At 39.6% G+C, this 18,401-nt stretch overlaps 1 protein-coding gene across 6 annotated transcripts in view; it reads right to left on the minus strand.

The window, feature by feature from the left end:
- Positions 1 to 18,401, minus strand: part of dtnba (dystrobrevin, beta a) — a 40,839-nt gene that overhangs the window by 8,763 nt on the left and 13,675 nt on the right. For 5 of the 6 annotated variants that reach the window (XR_005707298.1, XR_005707296.1, XR_005707295.1 and 2 more), the window contains exons 3-15: positions 16,286 to 16,377; positions 15,836 to 15,916; positions 15,399 to 15,612; positions 14,136 to 14,221; positions 12,536 to 12,690; positions 12,196 to 12,295; positions 11,056 to 11,222; positions 8,693 to 8,817; positions 7,455 to 7,526; positions 5,989 to 6,066; positions 3,502 to 3,586; positions 3,078 to 3,157; positions 1,739 to 1,852 (exon numbers count right to left, since the gene is read on the minus strand). Coding sequence is in view for 2 of the 6 variants with exons in the window: in XM_040124874.1 (XP_039980808.1) it covers positions 1,739 to 1,852; positions 3,078 to 3,157; positions 3,502 to 3,586; positions 5,989 to 6,066; positions 7,455 to 7,526; positions 8,693 to 8,817; positions 11,056 to 11,222; positions 12,196 to 12,295; positions 12,536 to 12,690; positions 14,136 to 14,221; positions 15,399 to 15,612; positions 15,836 to 15,916; positions 16,286 to 16,376 (1,448 nt within the window). In the remaining 4 variants the exon portion in view is untranslated. The remainder of the gene's footprint in view (positions 1 to 1,738; positions 1,853 to 3,077; positions 3,158 to 3,501; positions 3,587 to 5,988; positions 6,067 to 7,454; positions 7,527 to 8,692; positions 8,818 to 11,055; positions 11,223 to 12,195; positions 12,296 to 12,535; positions 12,691 to 14,135; positions 14,222 to 15,398; positions 15,613 to 15,835; positions 15,917 to 16,285; positions 16,378 to 18,401) is intronic. The other variant, XR_005707297.1, reaches the window with a different exon arrangement.

The following is an 18,401-nucleotide window of genomic DNA, read 5'->3' on the forward strand; positions in this document are numbered from 1 at the left end:
TGTGTTTGTGTCCGGGGCAGAACAGAAAACCTCGAAGAGCTTGAGATCTTGAAAGTGTAATCGGGAATGATAAATACAAAACTCTATACGAGTAAGAATTTCAAGGATACAAACTAGATCCAAACTGCATCCAAATGCTAAAGTCTTACAATTTACAATGACAAGTTTTAAGAGTCAGCAAATGTGACTAACATCATAGCAGAGCAACAAACATACAGATGTGTTTACAGTCTTTTTTTCCAAACAGTATTTGATCTGGGTGGGACTTAAAAGCAGAAGCACAACTCTTTTCTTTCCTCCCTGGCTTTCCTTCAGATGGTATGATAAATGAGTAAATAAACAACTAAAACAAGAGTCTGAGTCAGACAGTAAATCCAGATCTGAGTCATTATGATCACAAAGTAAAGTGCCAACAGAGGGACCGCCAGGAATTTTCACTTTTTTTCTGTATTATTTAAGGTTTTTATTACAAGAGGTTTTCTTCAGTCAAGATGTCTTCTGAATCTGTACTGAACAAGAAAACCTCTATAAAGAGGATCTAAAATTAAGATATGACAGACACATGTAGTAGACGTAACTGAGAAACATCTAACCAGTTAACTGTGTTTAACTTAACAGATAAAGGGTTGTGGGTTTAATGTTGACATAATATTTTGCTTAGAAGCTCATGTAAAGGGAACATTTCACTTCTCACTCTGACCATAACAACAGCATCAAGGACCAATAGAGAAAAATGCTTTGAAATGAACTTCCACTGCCAGGAATTTAAATTCATCTCAATGGAAAACACTTGAGATCTTTAAGTCCCGTCTCACTGCGCATTTCATCCCCTTGATGTCCGCAAGTTTACAAGGTGGACTCAGCCAAACAGAGGGCCGTTACCGTGAACTACGGGTATAAGCTAATGTGTCTCATTAACCTCGTTTCGGTTTTTTTACTAAACGTGCATACAATTTAGCCCCAAGTCAGATAAAATCACCAAGCTTTCAGAAAAGTGTAAGAATCTAGGGCTGAGCAGTATCACCGAAACTTTATATCGCCGTATATTTTAAATATTACAATCAAATCATTTACTAAAAAGTATCCAGTGCATGTCGAGAATTTCAAAATTTGCAAGTCTGGCGCCCCCTAGTGGTAGTATCCAAAAAGACACCGTGACGCCATAACTGTCTCCCTTTTTTTTCCTTTTTTTTTTTAAGAAACGTAAATAATATAGAAAGAAAAATTTGAAAGATGCTAGGATCACATTAAAAAAAAAAGTGTGTAGCACTTTAAAACAAACGAGACCATGATGGATAAACTGCTAGTAATTGCGCTACATTAAGACCACATAAACACCGTCACTTCCAACTCCTCCTCCCCCTCCTCGGAGTTTTGTTGTTATCAAAAAGCATAAACACGTTGGAGGTGATTTTTTATATTTGCTTTTCACAAAATCCACCATCTGTCGCTGCCATCTGCCATAAAGCACTGTCCCTCTGTGCTGCAAAGCAACACAGCAGATTTCCCGCCAAATCTGACGCTGTGGTACACAATAAAAGTAATTGTGACGCGGGGGCTGAAAAGCTTTAAACCTTTGGAAAAATTATGCCTAGGCGTCATTTCTGTCGGCATGACTCACAAAGTTCAAGTTAAAAAATTTAAATTTAAATTAAAAAAAAAAAAAAATCGTTATAGTATGCATGGTGTACAGCAAGTGCTAGTGTGACTCCTGGTCCTTGACGGAGTCTGTGTTTACCTGAGCAGGCGAAGCTCAGCCAGCAGAGTTGGGTTGGTGCTGCCCTTCTCCGGGCTGGGCTGGCACGCTGCGTCATGTTCTGTGCGGAGACGTTTGATCTCTGCCAAGATCTCTCTGGGAAATGAAAAACATACTGTTCAGCTAGGGCTAGGGGAGCATTGCACGAGTGAAAAGACTGTGAGAAGACGGGGTAAAAAACACAGACCTTTCTGCGGGCTTTTGCAGATTTTCTGAAGGAATATATGACTTTGATATGGACAACGTAAATCTGACAAACAGTTGCATTAAAAGCGACAAACTAAGACATAACATATGTATACACACATTCAGTCCGTAGAAAAGCACAGAAATACACATAGGCCTCTTTTATTGTGAAGGGACAATCCTTTCAGCAAAGAGAAAGAAAACATGCCACCTTAATGTGCTTAACAGTATTAATATAACATAACACCTGACAAAAAATACATTCATTATTAGGACACATCATTTAAAATTGCCAATAAGTGCAGGGCTGGGGTGCAAATAATTGATTTTCATAATCGATTAATCTGCAAATTATTTTTCAATTGATTGATCAATCGTTTGATCTATAAAAAAACATCAGAAAACAATGACCAGTGTCTGACACAGTTTTCCTGGAGCCCAAGGTGCGGTCTTGTTTTTGTCTGACCAAGAGCCCAAAGCCAACAAACAAAAGATATTCAGTTTACAGTGATGTTAGGACGAGAAAAAAATCCGCAGCTTCTCACAGTTGAGGAGCTGCAACCATCAAATGACTGACATTTTTGCTTTAAAAATGACTTAAACGATTCATCAATCTTAATTTATTAAAATATTTGACAATCAATTTTCTCTCGATCATGTATCAATCATTGTTTTTTCCGTTCACATTTGTTCTCTCTTATTATCAGCATGTCAGTCATCTGCATAGCACATTGAATTGCATTAGCCTGTATGAATGGAGCTCTTCAAATAAGAGTTTGACTGATTGATTGATTGATTAGCTGCAGCTCTAGTGCAGAGGTGTAAAACTAAGACGCTTTCACGATGTTTACTTCCAAAATTTTTTATTTTTTTTTCCTTTGATCATTTTGTCAACTAGTGCAGTTTTATAAAAATGAAACACTCATAACCAGTGTTTTCTCACAAACGTGGGATAAATCGAATGGGGGAACCAACGTCTACCCTGAAATCCTGGTGCAGTAACACCTCAGTCTGCGTGTCGATGTACGTTCACAAACACGACGACAAAGTGACAGACTTAAAAGGTGCACAAGTCAAACTAAAAAAGGGAATCTAATTAAAATCAACAAGCCATCTCCTGGTCACACATTTCTACCTGTTTTTGCACTCCAGTTGAGCAATGAGCTCCCTCTTCTGTTTGTTCACATCAAAGTTGATGCTCCGGTTAGGTATCACCTGAAAAACACAAAAAACACACACAAACGCAAACGCAAACACACACACACACACACACACACACACACACACACACACACACACACACACACACACACACACACACACACAAAACTGAGTTACTGGTGCTCAGTGGTTGGTTTTTGTGTGACAGTGGTTTTTGATTTAACCATTAAACAAACCAAAACAAGATCTTAAGTTTACAAAGGCTGTTTTGAGAGACAACCCACCATTACTTTATGTGTTCTATGCACATCTATTCACATGTAACATACAAGGGCTTGACTGTGTATTTTATATACTTGCAGTTACTTGTGTTGGGAAAGGAGGTGTTATTGACTCACTCCTGTGCCGTCAGTCTCCGCCAGTCGAGAGGTGTAGCGGGCGATGAGTTTGTGCTCCTCGTCTTGCCTGCTGGGAGTGTCCAAACTGAGTACTGGTGCTGGTTGGTTTTGGTTAAAGTTTGATCATAGACCAAAAAACAACAAAACACAAAAACAAGATTTGTTTTTTTGAGTTTTGAGAGAGAACCCACCATTACTTTTTTACTTCTGCACACATCTTCACACATAAACATCACAAGGGCTTATGTGTTTTTTTATATACTTGCAGTTACTTTTGTGTGGGAAAGAGGGTGTATTATTGACCTGTGCCGCCAGTCTCTCCGCCAGCAGAGAGAGGGTGAGGGGGCGAGAGTTTTGTGCTCCCGCCTTGCCTGCTGGGAGTGTCCATACACACACACACACACACACACACACACACACACACACACACACACACACACACACACACACACACACAGTCACGCTGATTGAAGCAGTCTCAAATATTATTAGAAATATTGGCTAATAAAGCCTTAAAGTCCCTCAGAGGGATGAGTGTCTCTAACTTTTAAGCTGTGTCGTGGTTAATTCCGGTAGCGAAGCGTTATTGGAAACAGGATTTTAGTCCCCAGTTCAGAGCTGGTGTGAGGAACTTTTAAAGCCAATCTCCCCTGTGATCTGGTTTCATGGTTATTAGCTCTGAACTCATCTACGGATGTTAAATATCTGGGCAGCTTAGACAGCGAAGCTATACAGATGAAGACCCGGGTACGCTGAGCATAGAGGACAGCTCTATAATCAAATGTAGACCGTATGGTGGACTGCATAATGGTTTTCTGTTTTCAAAATGAGCTCTGGTTTCGGTACATGAATCCAATTTGACTTTTTAATTTTTAAGCAAGTTGCATGTTTAAGCATGTTAAACATGACGACATTTCTTAAGGGTTAAAATGAGTGAACGAGGGCTCTCAGCAAAAATACCCCTTGAAGATTTAAAAAATGTAAGTGAAAATTAAAAAGAGGAGGCTAAAAGGGCAACTGATGATACACGTATAATATACACGTTAACTCTTTCCATTATTGAATCATCCTATGATCTTTCTTAACTTGGTAAAAGTCCCCTGTGAGCTGCTGTTGGTGCCTGTTGGAAGTCTATGCCGTTACTGGGCAACTGTTTCCAGCACTCTCTGGTTTCTCATCAAAAAACAATCATGAACACAGCCTGCAGCAGTAGAAATTGTCACGACTGTGAAGGGGCCAATCCCACACAAACCGCAACAAAAAAAACAACCAACGTGCAAACAACGATCAGTGTCAGAGGAGGGAAATATGGATCGTTCCAAGGAGAAAACACACCTTCTTCTGTAGGGAATGTACAAGTTTTTTGCAGAATTGCAAAAATTTTATTTGTAAATATGCAATTTGAATCCATTTTTTCAATATGACTTTCTTCAAAAGTTACCCTAAAAATCAGATCAGCGGGGTTAAAACGTTTCCTCTAGAAATAGTTCATTTCAAACTAAGGTTTGGTGAGATGTTTAACAATTTATTACACTGATCGCGTAATAATACATTTTCAGTTATTCAGTCATTACTCAAGCTCAGTGATTCCCAACCAGGGGCGCTTACACCTCAAAGGGTACTTCTGCAGTTGCCAGGTTGTAATGTAGAAAGGTCATTAACTCAACTCAAGTGAAAAAAATTACAGTTGTGATCTGCTTAAAAAAAATATACTCAGATATTTTAATGAGGAAAGTAAACAACAAAATAGTATTACAAGTGATCTTTAGTAAATTCAGTAACTGGCAGGATGCCCATCGAGCTGAGTGTGAGAAAACTAGTTAGCAAGCGAGCAGAGAAATGGAAGTAGTTAGCTCAAAGTACTGAATAGACTGTTGAAACTGTTAGCTTAAAGTAATGCATAACAATACCCAGTTTCATATAATTAATACTGTTAAATAGCCTCCAGTTTATAATCCACTGACAAGAACCTGTGTGCATCTGACAGGGCTGGGAACCACTGCTCTAGCCGACGCTGGAAATGCAGCTAATTGACGGTTCTTTGATGAATGATATTAGATTTAGGGAATGGAACTTTTTCATAGTTTGGGGATTAGTGAACTGGCGTCTGACTGAAAGTATTGGCAAATTTCTGTCAACTGACTAAGTTGGGACAAGTGAAAACTGGGCACAACGATGCTGTTAAACTGGTACTTTGGCCGTCCTGTAACTTTTACACACGACTGGCTATTGAGGGTAAATGTTTCCTGGAACAGCAGCTTTTAACCCCTGGACAAATGCAGATACAGTGGGCGGGAGTTCTGTTTATCATTTTTTGTGTCTTAGATTTTGGTTTTACTTTCTCTCCGCTCGTTATCATAACAGAGATTTAATTATCTCACGTTGACTCTGTTGATTCCTAACTTTGCTGCACCTTGCCCTCCTCTTTACACCCTCCCTGACTGCCTTATATAACCACCCCCTGCCGTGTGCCTGCTCCTCTCTCACCGCGGGCTGTTCTGGAGGCGATTCACATACGCAGCGATCAGAGCGTGTTCCTCGTTCATACGCTGAGCCGCTGCCAAACTGGTTGACAGAAAAACAGACAGGAAATAAACGGTCAGCATAATAGACAGTGATTATGATCCCATTTCACCAATTTGCAGGAATCACAACGGCCTATTTCCCACTGACAGCCATTGTTTCTTCATGGCTGTGTTTGATTGTGTGCGATTGTGTTCGACTGTCAATGCACATCTGTTCTGCATATGTATGCTCTGAATTTTCATTTTTCAGATCGTCATATATTTTAATATACTACAGTCCTGGTTTAAATTCTTGGAAACCCTGGATTTTAAGTAGAGAATTTAGAACAACTTCAGAAATAAATGCAAATTAACCAGTTTTGTGTAATCAGAATATTATTTTCAATTAAAGACCAGAGCGGACTGCACCTTAAGAAAAGCAAAGAAATGGACACCAGAGAAAAACGGCCATCACCATTTTCTACAGCCTAAGGTCTTCAAATGTCTTCTTTAATCAGACAAACAGTGAAAAGCAGCAAATCCACACAATTTAAAACCTGGGACTCAGAAATGTTTGGCAAATTTGGCAGAAAAGCCGCAGATTAATTTTCTGTTGATCTACTAATCGATTAATCTAAAACTGATTGTTTCTGCTCCAGTTCACCTAAATTCTATTTTCTTTACCTCATTTTGTTACTAAAGGGTTTCTGCAGAGGTGAAGTTAATTTTAAGATGTTGTAAGAAATTTTTTTTATTTCAAACAGAATGCAATTTACTTTTAATGGTCATACTAGTCAATGTATGAAAGGTATCAATGAAAACCAGTTACAACGGCCTAGAGTTGTTATCTAGCACATGAATTTATTGACATTTATATCACTTTGTTGTCAGCTGTATATAACAATTATACCTAATAATATCAGTAATTAATCATTAAACACGACCTGGACCTGGATAAGCAACAGAAAGTGGATGAATGAATAGAGAGGTGAAATAACCTCAAATTATTTGTTAATTTAAGGTCCACCTATACATTTTACATAAAGTCCGAGGTCCGAAACTGGGCATTTTCTAGCCCGTTATTAGTAAAATTGCAGGCAAAAGTTTTTCATTAATGACAGAGAAAAGAGTTCAGACTTTTATTAATGAAGTCAGTGCTTAGGACTTTGAGACCTGCAGATACTGTGTACTAGATGCTACATAAGACACTCAAATTTTATTTTCATCAAAACTAAATCACAGAAAGGACACTGGCAATTGGTGTAAAGTTATTGTAGAGGAAACAGTATTTTACAAAAAACAAAGGATTGAAGCAAGCTTTTAAAAACCCCATTTTATAATGACTCAAGCACGTCATTACCCATGGCCTTGAACAGAAAACTGCAAACTTCTAAATCAGACAGAAAAAACTGAACTGGTAATTTTTCTACTCTGTACATCAGTCTTTACCTCTTGGCGGACTCTGGTGCTGATGAGGACAGCAACATGGCCTCACTGGTGTTCCCAACAGGTCGAGAGGGGCTGCACAAACACAAACACAAACACAAACAAAAACACAAACAAAAACACGCATTGTATCAGACCCATATTATCAACAGTACAAACATAGAGTGAGCATAACAACGTTAAATTGTTAAAACACAAAGGCCCTCCTATCAAAAAACACACATTCTTACACTCACATTCACACATGCTCACACACTCTCATGTGCTTTTGAGTGCATTCATGCAATGGTGAATTGTACTAGTCTGAGCAAACACAGACAGGCCAAAGATCACCAGAGGGAGAGAAAGAAAGAAAAAAAAAAAAAAAAAAAGAGCAAGGGAGTGAACACAGATCCAGAGGGAAATGAAAAAGAGACGAATTCAGGAAAAAAAAAAAAAACGCAAGTTTGAAAGAGGAATTAATCTGAAGCAGCATTGTTGTAAGCATACTCACATCTGTGCTAAGTGTAGTCTCTGCGTGCTGGCCTGAATATAATCTAGTCAGTGCTTGCAGCTCTGTAATGGCCAGTCTGCCAATGTTTAGAAAATCAAACAGTGTGGGTCCACCGCAAGGGCGGAGCGACCAAAGTGGTTGGCTGCAGAGGTGGGACTTTTTATCTGATTAATTTATCGGAACTTTCTGTTTAGATGTAACTCTAACTGGTGATAGCCATAAAGTCGGCCAAGAGTCTGCAACTTGGTAGTAAATATTTCATGGTGCGTAATAATTCACCCTCTGTAATGAAAACAAACCTGTTTTCGCTGTTTTTAGTGTTGACAGTGCAGCTACTACAAAGCCCTTCAACCGTGCCAGTGCCTAGCTGAGCACAAACTTTGTACTGTTTCTATGTAGTGTGTATTCTTCCAAAGCTAGACAATAACTCAATAATACCATTTATTTTCTTACAGTATTGTGATGATATTATCTTATCATATCAGTGTTTCTGCAGTGTTCACCAAATTATACAATAAGGCCCGCAATTATTTACCATCAGGTGCATGAACTTATTGACATTAATATCGAATTTCTGTCAGTACCCTAATTACTTCAAAGTAATATAATTACTTAAATAATGTGACATGGAGCCAGATATGTGGCAGAAAATTGATGAATTAGTGAACCAATCAAAAACAAATCGATTAATTTATTGATTTATTCTATGCACTGTAGGTATGAGCGTGTTAGTGCCGTGAGGTCTTACACTATGTTGGCGAGGTTAAGCGTCCTCTCAGGTTCCTCTGGATAAATTGGCCGGGGGGGCTCTCTGGATGACACACAGCCCAGAGTCCTGCTCAGGGCTCGGCCCAGCTTTGTCGCCGGCGACTTCTACACAAACACAGAAACACACACACACACAGAAACACACACACAGAAACACACACACACACACACACACACACACACACACACACACACACACACACACACACACACACACACACACACACACACACACACACACACACACACACACACACACACAGAGAGACAGACACAAATGCCAGGTTAACATTCATAGACTGTGTGACATATACGGCAGCAATGTTAACTGCATTTAAGAGCCGGACTGAACTCCATAGATAAAATAGCGAATCTTTCCTGATAAAAATCTGTAAACTCCTATTCAAGGGTTATCACTGTGTTGGTTATCTCAGCTGTTCCAGACAAATTATAGCATCTACCGCACAATCGGACATCCTGGTGGGGAGTCCCTCTAACTTGGCCAACTCAAGGATTTGCCCCTTTTATTTGTGGTACTTTTTTGTGGATCCAGGCTTGGTGGTGTCAACTTATATTCTTGGTAAGGTTAGCTAGGTTAGGTCAGCTTCTTATGACTCTCCAACATGCCACTTCTCTGCCATGCCAGCTACAACACTATATATTTTTTGAGTGATTATTGACTGATTATAGATAAGTCTGATCTAGGTACACTGTGTTTTCTCCTTTGTTTCTCCATAAACTGCTGTTAAAATATACAGTATACAATATTTGAAAATTGAAAAAACAATACACAGTTGGCTTTGTGGTTAAAGTGAATGATGATAGATGAAAAATAACTTACAGCTGAATCCCTGCTGTACATTTTGTAGTGTGTGGATAAATTCCTTATGTCACATTTCATCAGGTTATCAAGTCAAAACTATTTAAAGCCAAGAGACGGAAGATCAGACAATTACTGCAAGTTCTGGCTTCGGTTTCACCTCATCAAAACAGACAGGAGAGGCAGAGGTCACGGTGCTTCCTTGGCGTTGACACTTAAAAAATTAGTGCTGTACAATACTGAAGGGAGGCACGTAAACTAGGAATAAGCTTGAGCCCAAAACAGAATCCTGTTTGAAATTATATGCAAAGTCTGGAGAGGATTATAAGGAAGATTTGCCTATGATGAAGAGATATTGGTGGACATGCAAGAGCTGCACTACTGAAGAGATTTGTTCCTGAAACTGAAATATTAATACGACAAATTATACCCCGTCTTAGTGATGAATAATTCAAGGACTCTGTTTCCATCTATTAATACATAATTTCTACATTGAAAACATTTTACCCTTCAGGCCAGAGCAGCTTTTTTTGGACATATTATGGTGATTTTATAGGATTGTGGCATTTCCATTCAGATGTTTTAATTTAATGCATCACAATCAGCAGTGGTGGAATGAAACCAAGAACATTTACTGTACTTAAGTACCCACTTGTGCTGTTCTTTTACTGCACTGCATTTATTTAACAGCCTTAATTACTAGTTACTTTACATTCAGATTTTTAGATACAAAACATATGTAGATGTTATAAAATAGGATTATTTATTATAAAATCAAACTACCCAAGAGTAGAGGTGGAAAGAGACTGTACAGAACGAGCATTGTGAAGGCATCACTTTGGGCTCTGGGGGATTGCGATGGGCATTTCTCACTATTTTTACAAAACCGAATAATCAAGCAATTAATTGAGAAAATAATCACTTGATTAATCCATTATTAAAACAAACATTAGGTGCAACATACTGTATAATAGTATGTGAGCAATTTTTCTGCATCAAGTCCTTTTACTTTGTTACTTAAGTACATTTTCCTGACAATACTCAAATACCCTGATTTTGTGTCATTTGGCAGGCCACTTATTTTAAGTTCAGTCCTGAGTTGTTGTTTATTCAGTTGACCTCAATTTAAATTAAAGGGCTCTAGTTTATGCAAATTATTTTTGCTAGTTTTCATATTGTGGTATTTTTAATTATTTGGTACTTTGTTAATATCAATTTAAATTTTAAATAAATAACTGTTTTGCTTTTCAGCACCTGGTTTCCTTGAGCCTTACTGCTTGGCCCCTTACACCCTCAAAAAACCCTTGTAAGAACACAGATCGAAGTGAGGACTTGACGAAATCTCATGTCATCTTATATTTTATTTGCCTATTTCACTGCCCCACTGTCAGGGTCTAAAATTCATGATGGTCCTCACAAAGATGGAGGTCCATGGGGGCGCGCGCGCACACACACACACACACACACACACACACAGGTAGCGCCCCCTGGTGCGGTGATTGGGTAATCACACAGTGACTCACCCAGGACGAGTGCTCTTTCATCTGATGCTGGCTGCTATGTGCGCCGCTGACATTGCCGCGCCAGAAGCAGTTCTGACAGAGCTGGTAACCACGACAACGAAGGCAGCGATAGCGGAAGCCGGTCATGCCGTTGCCACGACAATAGGAGCATGACACAGGATGATACACTGAGAGAAAGACAGAATGTGTCAGCCATCAGCCATGAAAGACAGATGAGTCTCATAAGATGATAGAGAGAAGACCCATCAGGCCTCTCTCCACAGCAGACAGTAAGGAGGCTGATCCATGAGACAGACGTCCCTTGGGCCCGAAACTGACTCAATCTTGGATGTGAGGCCAATACTCAATTGAAAACATTGAAGATTTGATCATATATCAGCCTATATTTATCCTTTTTCTATTTTTCTATTTTTATTCTTCAACGTCTCAAACTTGTTTTTTTAGGGTTGTGATAAAAATATGCCTGAAACTGTGTATGTTACAGTTGCACAGTAGGATTTATTATCAAAGTTGACAGTAACAGTAAAGATAAGAATAAATCTTGAACATTAAACTTGCAATAACTGACTTTGTTTGGCTACTTGGAAGCTGTGAACACAACACCGACATCGCCTTTTAAGGTGATAGGGCGAACTTGTTAGCAAGCAGTTGCTTATTTACACATCCCGCAGTTACAGAGCAATATCGTCATTCATTTGGAATTCTGACCCTAACCCTAAATGACACATGACAGCGATGAGAGTGAACAATACCAGTAAATTTAAATGGGCCAGAGAGCAAAGCAATGAGGTTCAAACTCACTATGAAGCTCCATAAAGCCGAAGGTAGCTGCAGATTCAGGTTGATAGTTCTGTATCGGTTCATCACTGTGAGCCAACCCTTTAACATTGTCACACTGTTTTCACATTGACATATGATACACTGTTGTCGTAAAATACCGGATATAGGCGCTTTAAAGTTTACTGGAAATGAAAATGATATTAAAAATAACTACTTGTGTAAAATTGTAGCCTATGAAAACATTTACTACTACAATTTAATGCAGTGCAAGTAAATTTCAGCCGATTAAACTGGCCAGCTGACAAAAGTTTGTTTATGCAATAATTCTGTTGTGTGTGTGTGTGTGTGTCTCTGTTGTACCATGCTCCACATTGGCCAGGCGGTGCATGAGAGGCAACCAGACGAGACACTGAGGAGGGTTGGCTGTGATGTCCAGGAACATGTTGAGCATCACCCTTTTCTACACAGAGACAACAAATACAACAGACGAAAACACTTGAGAAACAGAGAACAAGGCTGGTATACTAAAAAAAAACCCGAAACAAACATGAACCAATATCCAGTGTGGGATAACTGGGTAACTGCAGATTACAAAACACAGACAATAAGCAGGTAAAGAAAATGATGTTTACTGTGAACGGTAAACTATTAAAACAAATCATTACAATAACAGACAGAAGGACGGGGTGTGTGACCATACCTGTTGTGGGAAGCATGAGCGTGCTAATGTGTGTGTGTAGCCAAAGGATGGTCCTTCATGTACAGCGGTGGGCAACTTGAGAGCCTCCCTCAGAAAATCGTCAAACTTCGACTGTACCAACACACCGCTGGAGTCAGATACCTGAGAAAACACATCTATATACACACACACACACACACACACACACACACACACACACACACACACACACACACACAGACAGTTAGGGAAGGCATTAAATTAACTTACATTCATTCTCTGGAGACTGACCCTCCTTATAACCATAACCACTACATCCCTAATCTTACCTTGCCTAAAAGCAGACTTAATGCTAAAAATTGAATGGTGCAGGGATCTGGTTTCTGTCCCCGCACGGGAGCTGGAGTCTCCTTAAGGTGACTGTGTAATCCCCACAGCATGATTAATACAAAAGCAGGGGTGAGTCAACATCAGCGAACAGCAGCATTGACATACGTTTTCCACAAGGTGGCACATGTGTAACATGTATACGTCTATACACATGCTGAAATTCAGATTTAGAGACCTTAGCAAATAAAGCTATTAGATATAAATGCAGTAAAAATGTGGGTAAGATTTGTAATAATATGCCCCAGTACATAATCATATATTGAAAAAAAAAAAAAAACAACAAAAAAAACAAAAAAAAAAAAAAAAACAAAACTGTTGAATATGCAGAAGAAGATACACACCATTGTGTAAAAGGTAAATATTTCTTTGAAATCTCAGATTTATTTATATTTTAATGGGCCAGAAATATCAGGCAGCCATTATAAACACTATTAAAAAAAGCAAAATGCACCAAGAACAAAAAAGCAAAGTGCTTTTCTTGAATTATATTACCTATCTTCCACCTTAACGTAATGCTGCATGCTGCTGTTGGTAGGAAGTCTGGATAAAATTCCTCATTTCAATCAGCAACCAGACCGCATGATCACGGTGATAAACAACTGGCTGATGGTATTGGCTTCAGAAAACACGACTGGTGCGCTGCCAGTGAGCATATCTTCAGTGGGGCTACAACAAGGCTAATTAAAATATCAGAGATGAGCATGTGTTTTTTGATGACAGATATCAAAGAGATTTGTGATTTTTCAGCTTTTCAGTTAATAACAATCAGGATGAATCATAGGAGAGGCACAGAGATCTTTTTCTCCATTGTCAGTAGCCCCAGTAGACCAAGATGCAGTCTGGTAACTGAGCTCTTTATTCATGCAGGATAGAAAATGTTTTCTAGCTTCCCCTTGTTGAAAATTGTCTTTATTTTCACTTATTTTGTTTGGTTGTGAAACAGTTCATACACAGCATCAAGTTTCTGTTTTTTTTGTAATGTGTTATGAACATGTAATGTGTCTAATTTTAATTCATTTGTGAGGTATGTAGGTAGAGACATTTAACATTGTGCAAAGGGATTGCAGGATCTGCACGTACTGTCTCTGCGCTTACAAGCAAAGCCCACATCTGAAATCAACAAGTTTGTACCGGTTTTCCGGGGACCGGTGAAAAGTAATTCTGGGAAATGTGAGAAAGTTGATACTATACAGACTCCATTTCAGTCATGATGGTATCGGCTGGTACTCACAGCGAACTTTATCTACCAGTTTCCCTCCACACAGCATGGCTAGCATCGCCTTCACAGACAGCACCGTCAGCCCGTCGTCTGGTTCACTGGAAAACACACACATACATTTGACGGCAGTAGTGTAATATGTCAACCTAATTTTTAGATTAAACCCAGCGTGCAAAACACGGGGGAGGCAGTCTCAGAACCCTTAATTACCACTAAGGATGTCTTTTTATCTATAATGTAAAATGTATTTTCATGTTTGAAAAGTTGAATAGCAGCATGGATACCAGCACCAGTTGTAATTCTGCAAACTGTACAGTTAATACAGGTGAAATAATAACTCCACAGCTCTCCCCCCCTTATCTTGTTTTTAAATTTTATTAAACAGATCCTTAAACAGTTGTTAAATCTCAAATTACAAAAATAGGCTTGGGGATTTGTTAAGATGCTATTCTACAAGTGACCTCACTGTATATAAAAACTGAATCTTTCAAAACAGCTACCCATTGTCAAAAGTGCACAAGGTCATCTAACAGTTAAATCACCAGTGTCGTGTAAGAAGATTTAAATAACAAAAGTATCCACGCTGTGCCGGCCGTGTGTAGCATTACGCATAGTTTTGGAGTGGTGTGAGTGTTTGCCTTTGCCACAGAGTTGGTCTGAGCAAGGGTAAACACACGTGGAAATAATTTACTGAAAACATTTAGAGTGCTTCTGCCTGCGCGATCTGCAAGTGTCACTGCATTTTTTTTTAATATAGCTTCTTTTTTCTAGCATTTATGTTAACAGTTATTTTGTTCCTTGTTGTGCGCCCCTTCAGTTCTTGCCTGTACTGCCCAGCAGCAGCTCAGGGCACATTTGATTAGCCCACTGGGCAGGTCATAAGTCTTACATTACCATGTCAGGCTGGGTTTGGCCCATAATTGATTTAAAGATAATGGAAGGTAAGGAGTCAGTTCCAGCGCTGAGCTTTGCAGGTGTGTAGTGGGTTTTCAAAACTGAAAACGTGCAGGAGTCTGGACAGAAGAGGAAAAATACCTTCCAATTTTGCAAATTTGTTAAAAACATCTTAATTACCATTGTTTATTTGCTGCCTAAAGGCCTAGGTATGGATATAGGATCTTTTTTCTTTTTTTGGAAGCACCACCAACAGCATGGGACCCCTAAAAACGCCAGAGTATTTTGCACACCGATTAATCCACACGTGAAATAGGCACACGTGGATGCGTGTTTGTAGAAAACGGCAGAATGCGGTGACTTTTTCTGTACTGTAGTTACCTGTCAATGGCCGCCAGTATGAATTCAACTAACAGGGCGGTGCTCTCTTGCGGGTTGATGGTGTGTGTGGTGGGCAGGCGCTTGCTGAGCTGGTTGAACAGGGAGGACACCAGGTTCTCCAGCCTGGTCACGGAGATGTTGGCGTTCAGCTCGACGGCGTTCAGACCAGTGTCTCGCACCGCCTCGATTACGTTGTATATGTCGATCAGATGCACTGGTGAGATGAGAGGAGTGAAGTCGGTGAAATGTGCACACACGCTGATGTCAAAAAAGCTTGTTTTTTGCACTAGACAGAAATGATGATACTCAATGGTCATTTCGGGTATCGTCCTATACTATAGTAGTATAGAAGAGCAACATGTACTCAAGTTCAAACAGCCATGTCACTATTTTAATAACTAATGATGCCATGTTATAGGGCAGCAGGGTCGACTCACAGTTGCATCTCTTCTGTATAAATCTGAGCTTGCAGGCTGTTCGATATGTAGAAAGACAAATGGCATCAAAGTTTCGCTCCCCTGTGACAAAAAGAAGATTACAACATTTAGAAGCTCTGCTGGGTCATTATGCAGCATCAGTAAATTTCTGTTTGTATTATATATTATATACATACATATACACACACACACACACACACACACACACACACACACACACACACACACACACACAGTAAATATACAAAAACATTTTTCAGTACGGAGAATAAAAGGTAATTTTTAAGTGTAACCCTTAAAACAGAACAACATGCAACCGAATAAATGCAGCTCTGCATTTTGAAGCACAGAAACACACAAGCAAGGATCGCTGCACAGTTGAAAAGGAAAAATCCTGGGTGTCATGCAGAGGCCATGTAAGGTTTACATTAAAGTTCAGAGGTCACTCACCAAGTTCCACGAAGATCTGCCTTCCCCCCGCTCCTTCTGTCGCTAGAGCCCCCCTCCCTCTGTCTCTTTGACCCCCCTCCTCCATCACCATCCTACACGAAACACAACACAGTATGAAAAAAAAAAAAAAAAACCTCTCATTACCTGGGTTTCAATCCAAGTGTTGAGAAGGTCTAAACAACACGAGACAGTTGTAATGTTTAACAGAGGTGGAAAATATTTTTTTGCCCCGTAAAGAACTGATGCAATAAACAGTGTAGACCTGCAATCACTAGTCTTATGACCAGTTCAGTTTGTTGCAACTGAAATTGGTGTGTGGATATTCTGAATTGTATAAATATCTGTAACACTGGGATGTCAAGAAACGTCAAACCTGCTGGTCCTCCCATGCACCGTAAGGCCATTAGTTTGTCCATTTGGCTATCATAGGTAATAGCCAGACAGCCATTTAAATTGTCACATATGACAATAAGGCATATGTGCTTTCTGTAGTGTGCAGTGGATGACAAAATGTCCCTTATTCCGACCTGTAATTTGCTAGAATTGCCGCTTATCTTACTTTTATGTGATCCAAATGTCTTTGGATTTTGGTGTGTTGATCAGACAAAACAAGCAATCCAATGTCGTCACCTTGGGCTTTAGGATATTTTGTTGGGCATTTTTTTTCTATTTTTTTTGACATTTTACAGAACAAACAATTGACTAATTAAGAAAACAATCCGCAGATTCCTAGCCGCATCCGTATTTGATTTCTTCGCAATAGGCCGTGCAGTATATTAAATAAAAATGTATCTGTCAGATGTATTATACCAGAGTTAGCTTGAAACTTTTTTTTTTTCTCTGCAGTTTCTATCATGGGGGCAGTTTCTCCCATGTGCAGTATGTTGAGACTGTATCCACATTGTTTGGGGCTGACTCAGCACATTTCCGTTTTGGTCTATAGAAGGACATGTGGTCAACAGAGACATCAAAGACCAACAGTAATCAACTCTTGAAATGTTTCTAGAGGATGTGAATTGTTCAACATTTTAAAGAGCAACTTAAAATTCAGATAAACCTTTGATAGGAGCCTTGTGGATGGAAAATACATATAAAATGTAAAGAAACAAACCATGGCGCCTTTCAACTGTAACTCTTATTTTTACACACAGGTTTACTGGACGCATACCGACACACCCAGCACCAGAATACACAAAAGAGGCAGGGTCAGAGAGAGTCAGATTCAGGGCCACCAGAGGATGAGCTGAGTGCTTGGTAAATAAACACATTAATGAGAGCAGCTGATGAAATCTGATCTACGGGCTGGCATTTAGACAAAGGGAGGGAGGGTGGACAGTAGAAGAAAACTAAGAAAGAAAGAAAGAAAGAAAGAAAGAAAGTTAGCTGTCAACCGCCGCTGTCAGGTGACACACAGGCGATATCAGTCGCCATAGTAACAGTTATACTACATCACAAAACTGAAATACAAACACACACATACACAAATATTTGCATTCCTTGAATGAATGTGGTGAAAAGCCAACCCCCAACACACACACACACACACACACACACACACACACACACACACACACACACACACACACACACACACACACACACACACAGGTCTTTGTATAATGCGAGGACACTCGTTGACATAATGCATTCCCTAGCCCCTAACCCTAACCTGACTCTAACCTGAACCCTAGAACCAAGTCTTAAACGTCAAACAGCCCTTTGAAGTAGTGAAGATCGGCCGAAATGTCCTCACAACAATGGTTTAAAACCAAAATTTGTCCAAACAACCATAGAAAGACACACACACACACACACACACACACACACACACACACACACACATTCCAGAGAGGATTTGAAAGCTTCCCAGGAGACTTCATGCTTTATCCAGACAAAAGGACTCCTCTTTTCAGTCACTCTCTCTCACTCACTCACACTCTCTCACACTCCCTCACACTCTCTCACACTCTCTCAAACTCTCTCTCTCACACACACACACACACACACACACACACACACACACACACACACACACACACACACACACTTCCACATTGCCAGCAAGCTATCCGTTACCTCTAACTGAATTCTGTACAGTTCAGGCTTGTTTAGCACT

This window comes from Xiphias gladius, chromosome 4 (genome assembly GCF_016859285.1).
Source record: "Xiphias gladius isolate SHS-SW01 ecotype Sanya breed wild chromosome 4, ASM1685928v1, whole genome shotgun sequence".
NCBI classification, from domain to species: Eukaryota; Metazoa; Chordata; class Actinopteri; order Istiophoriformes; family Xiphiidae; genus Xiphias; species Xiphias gladius.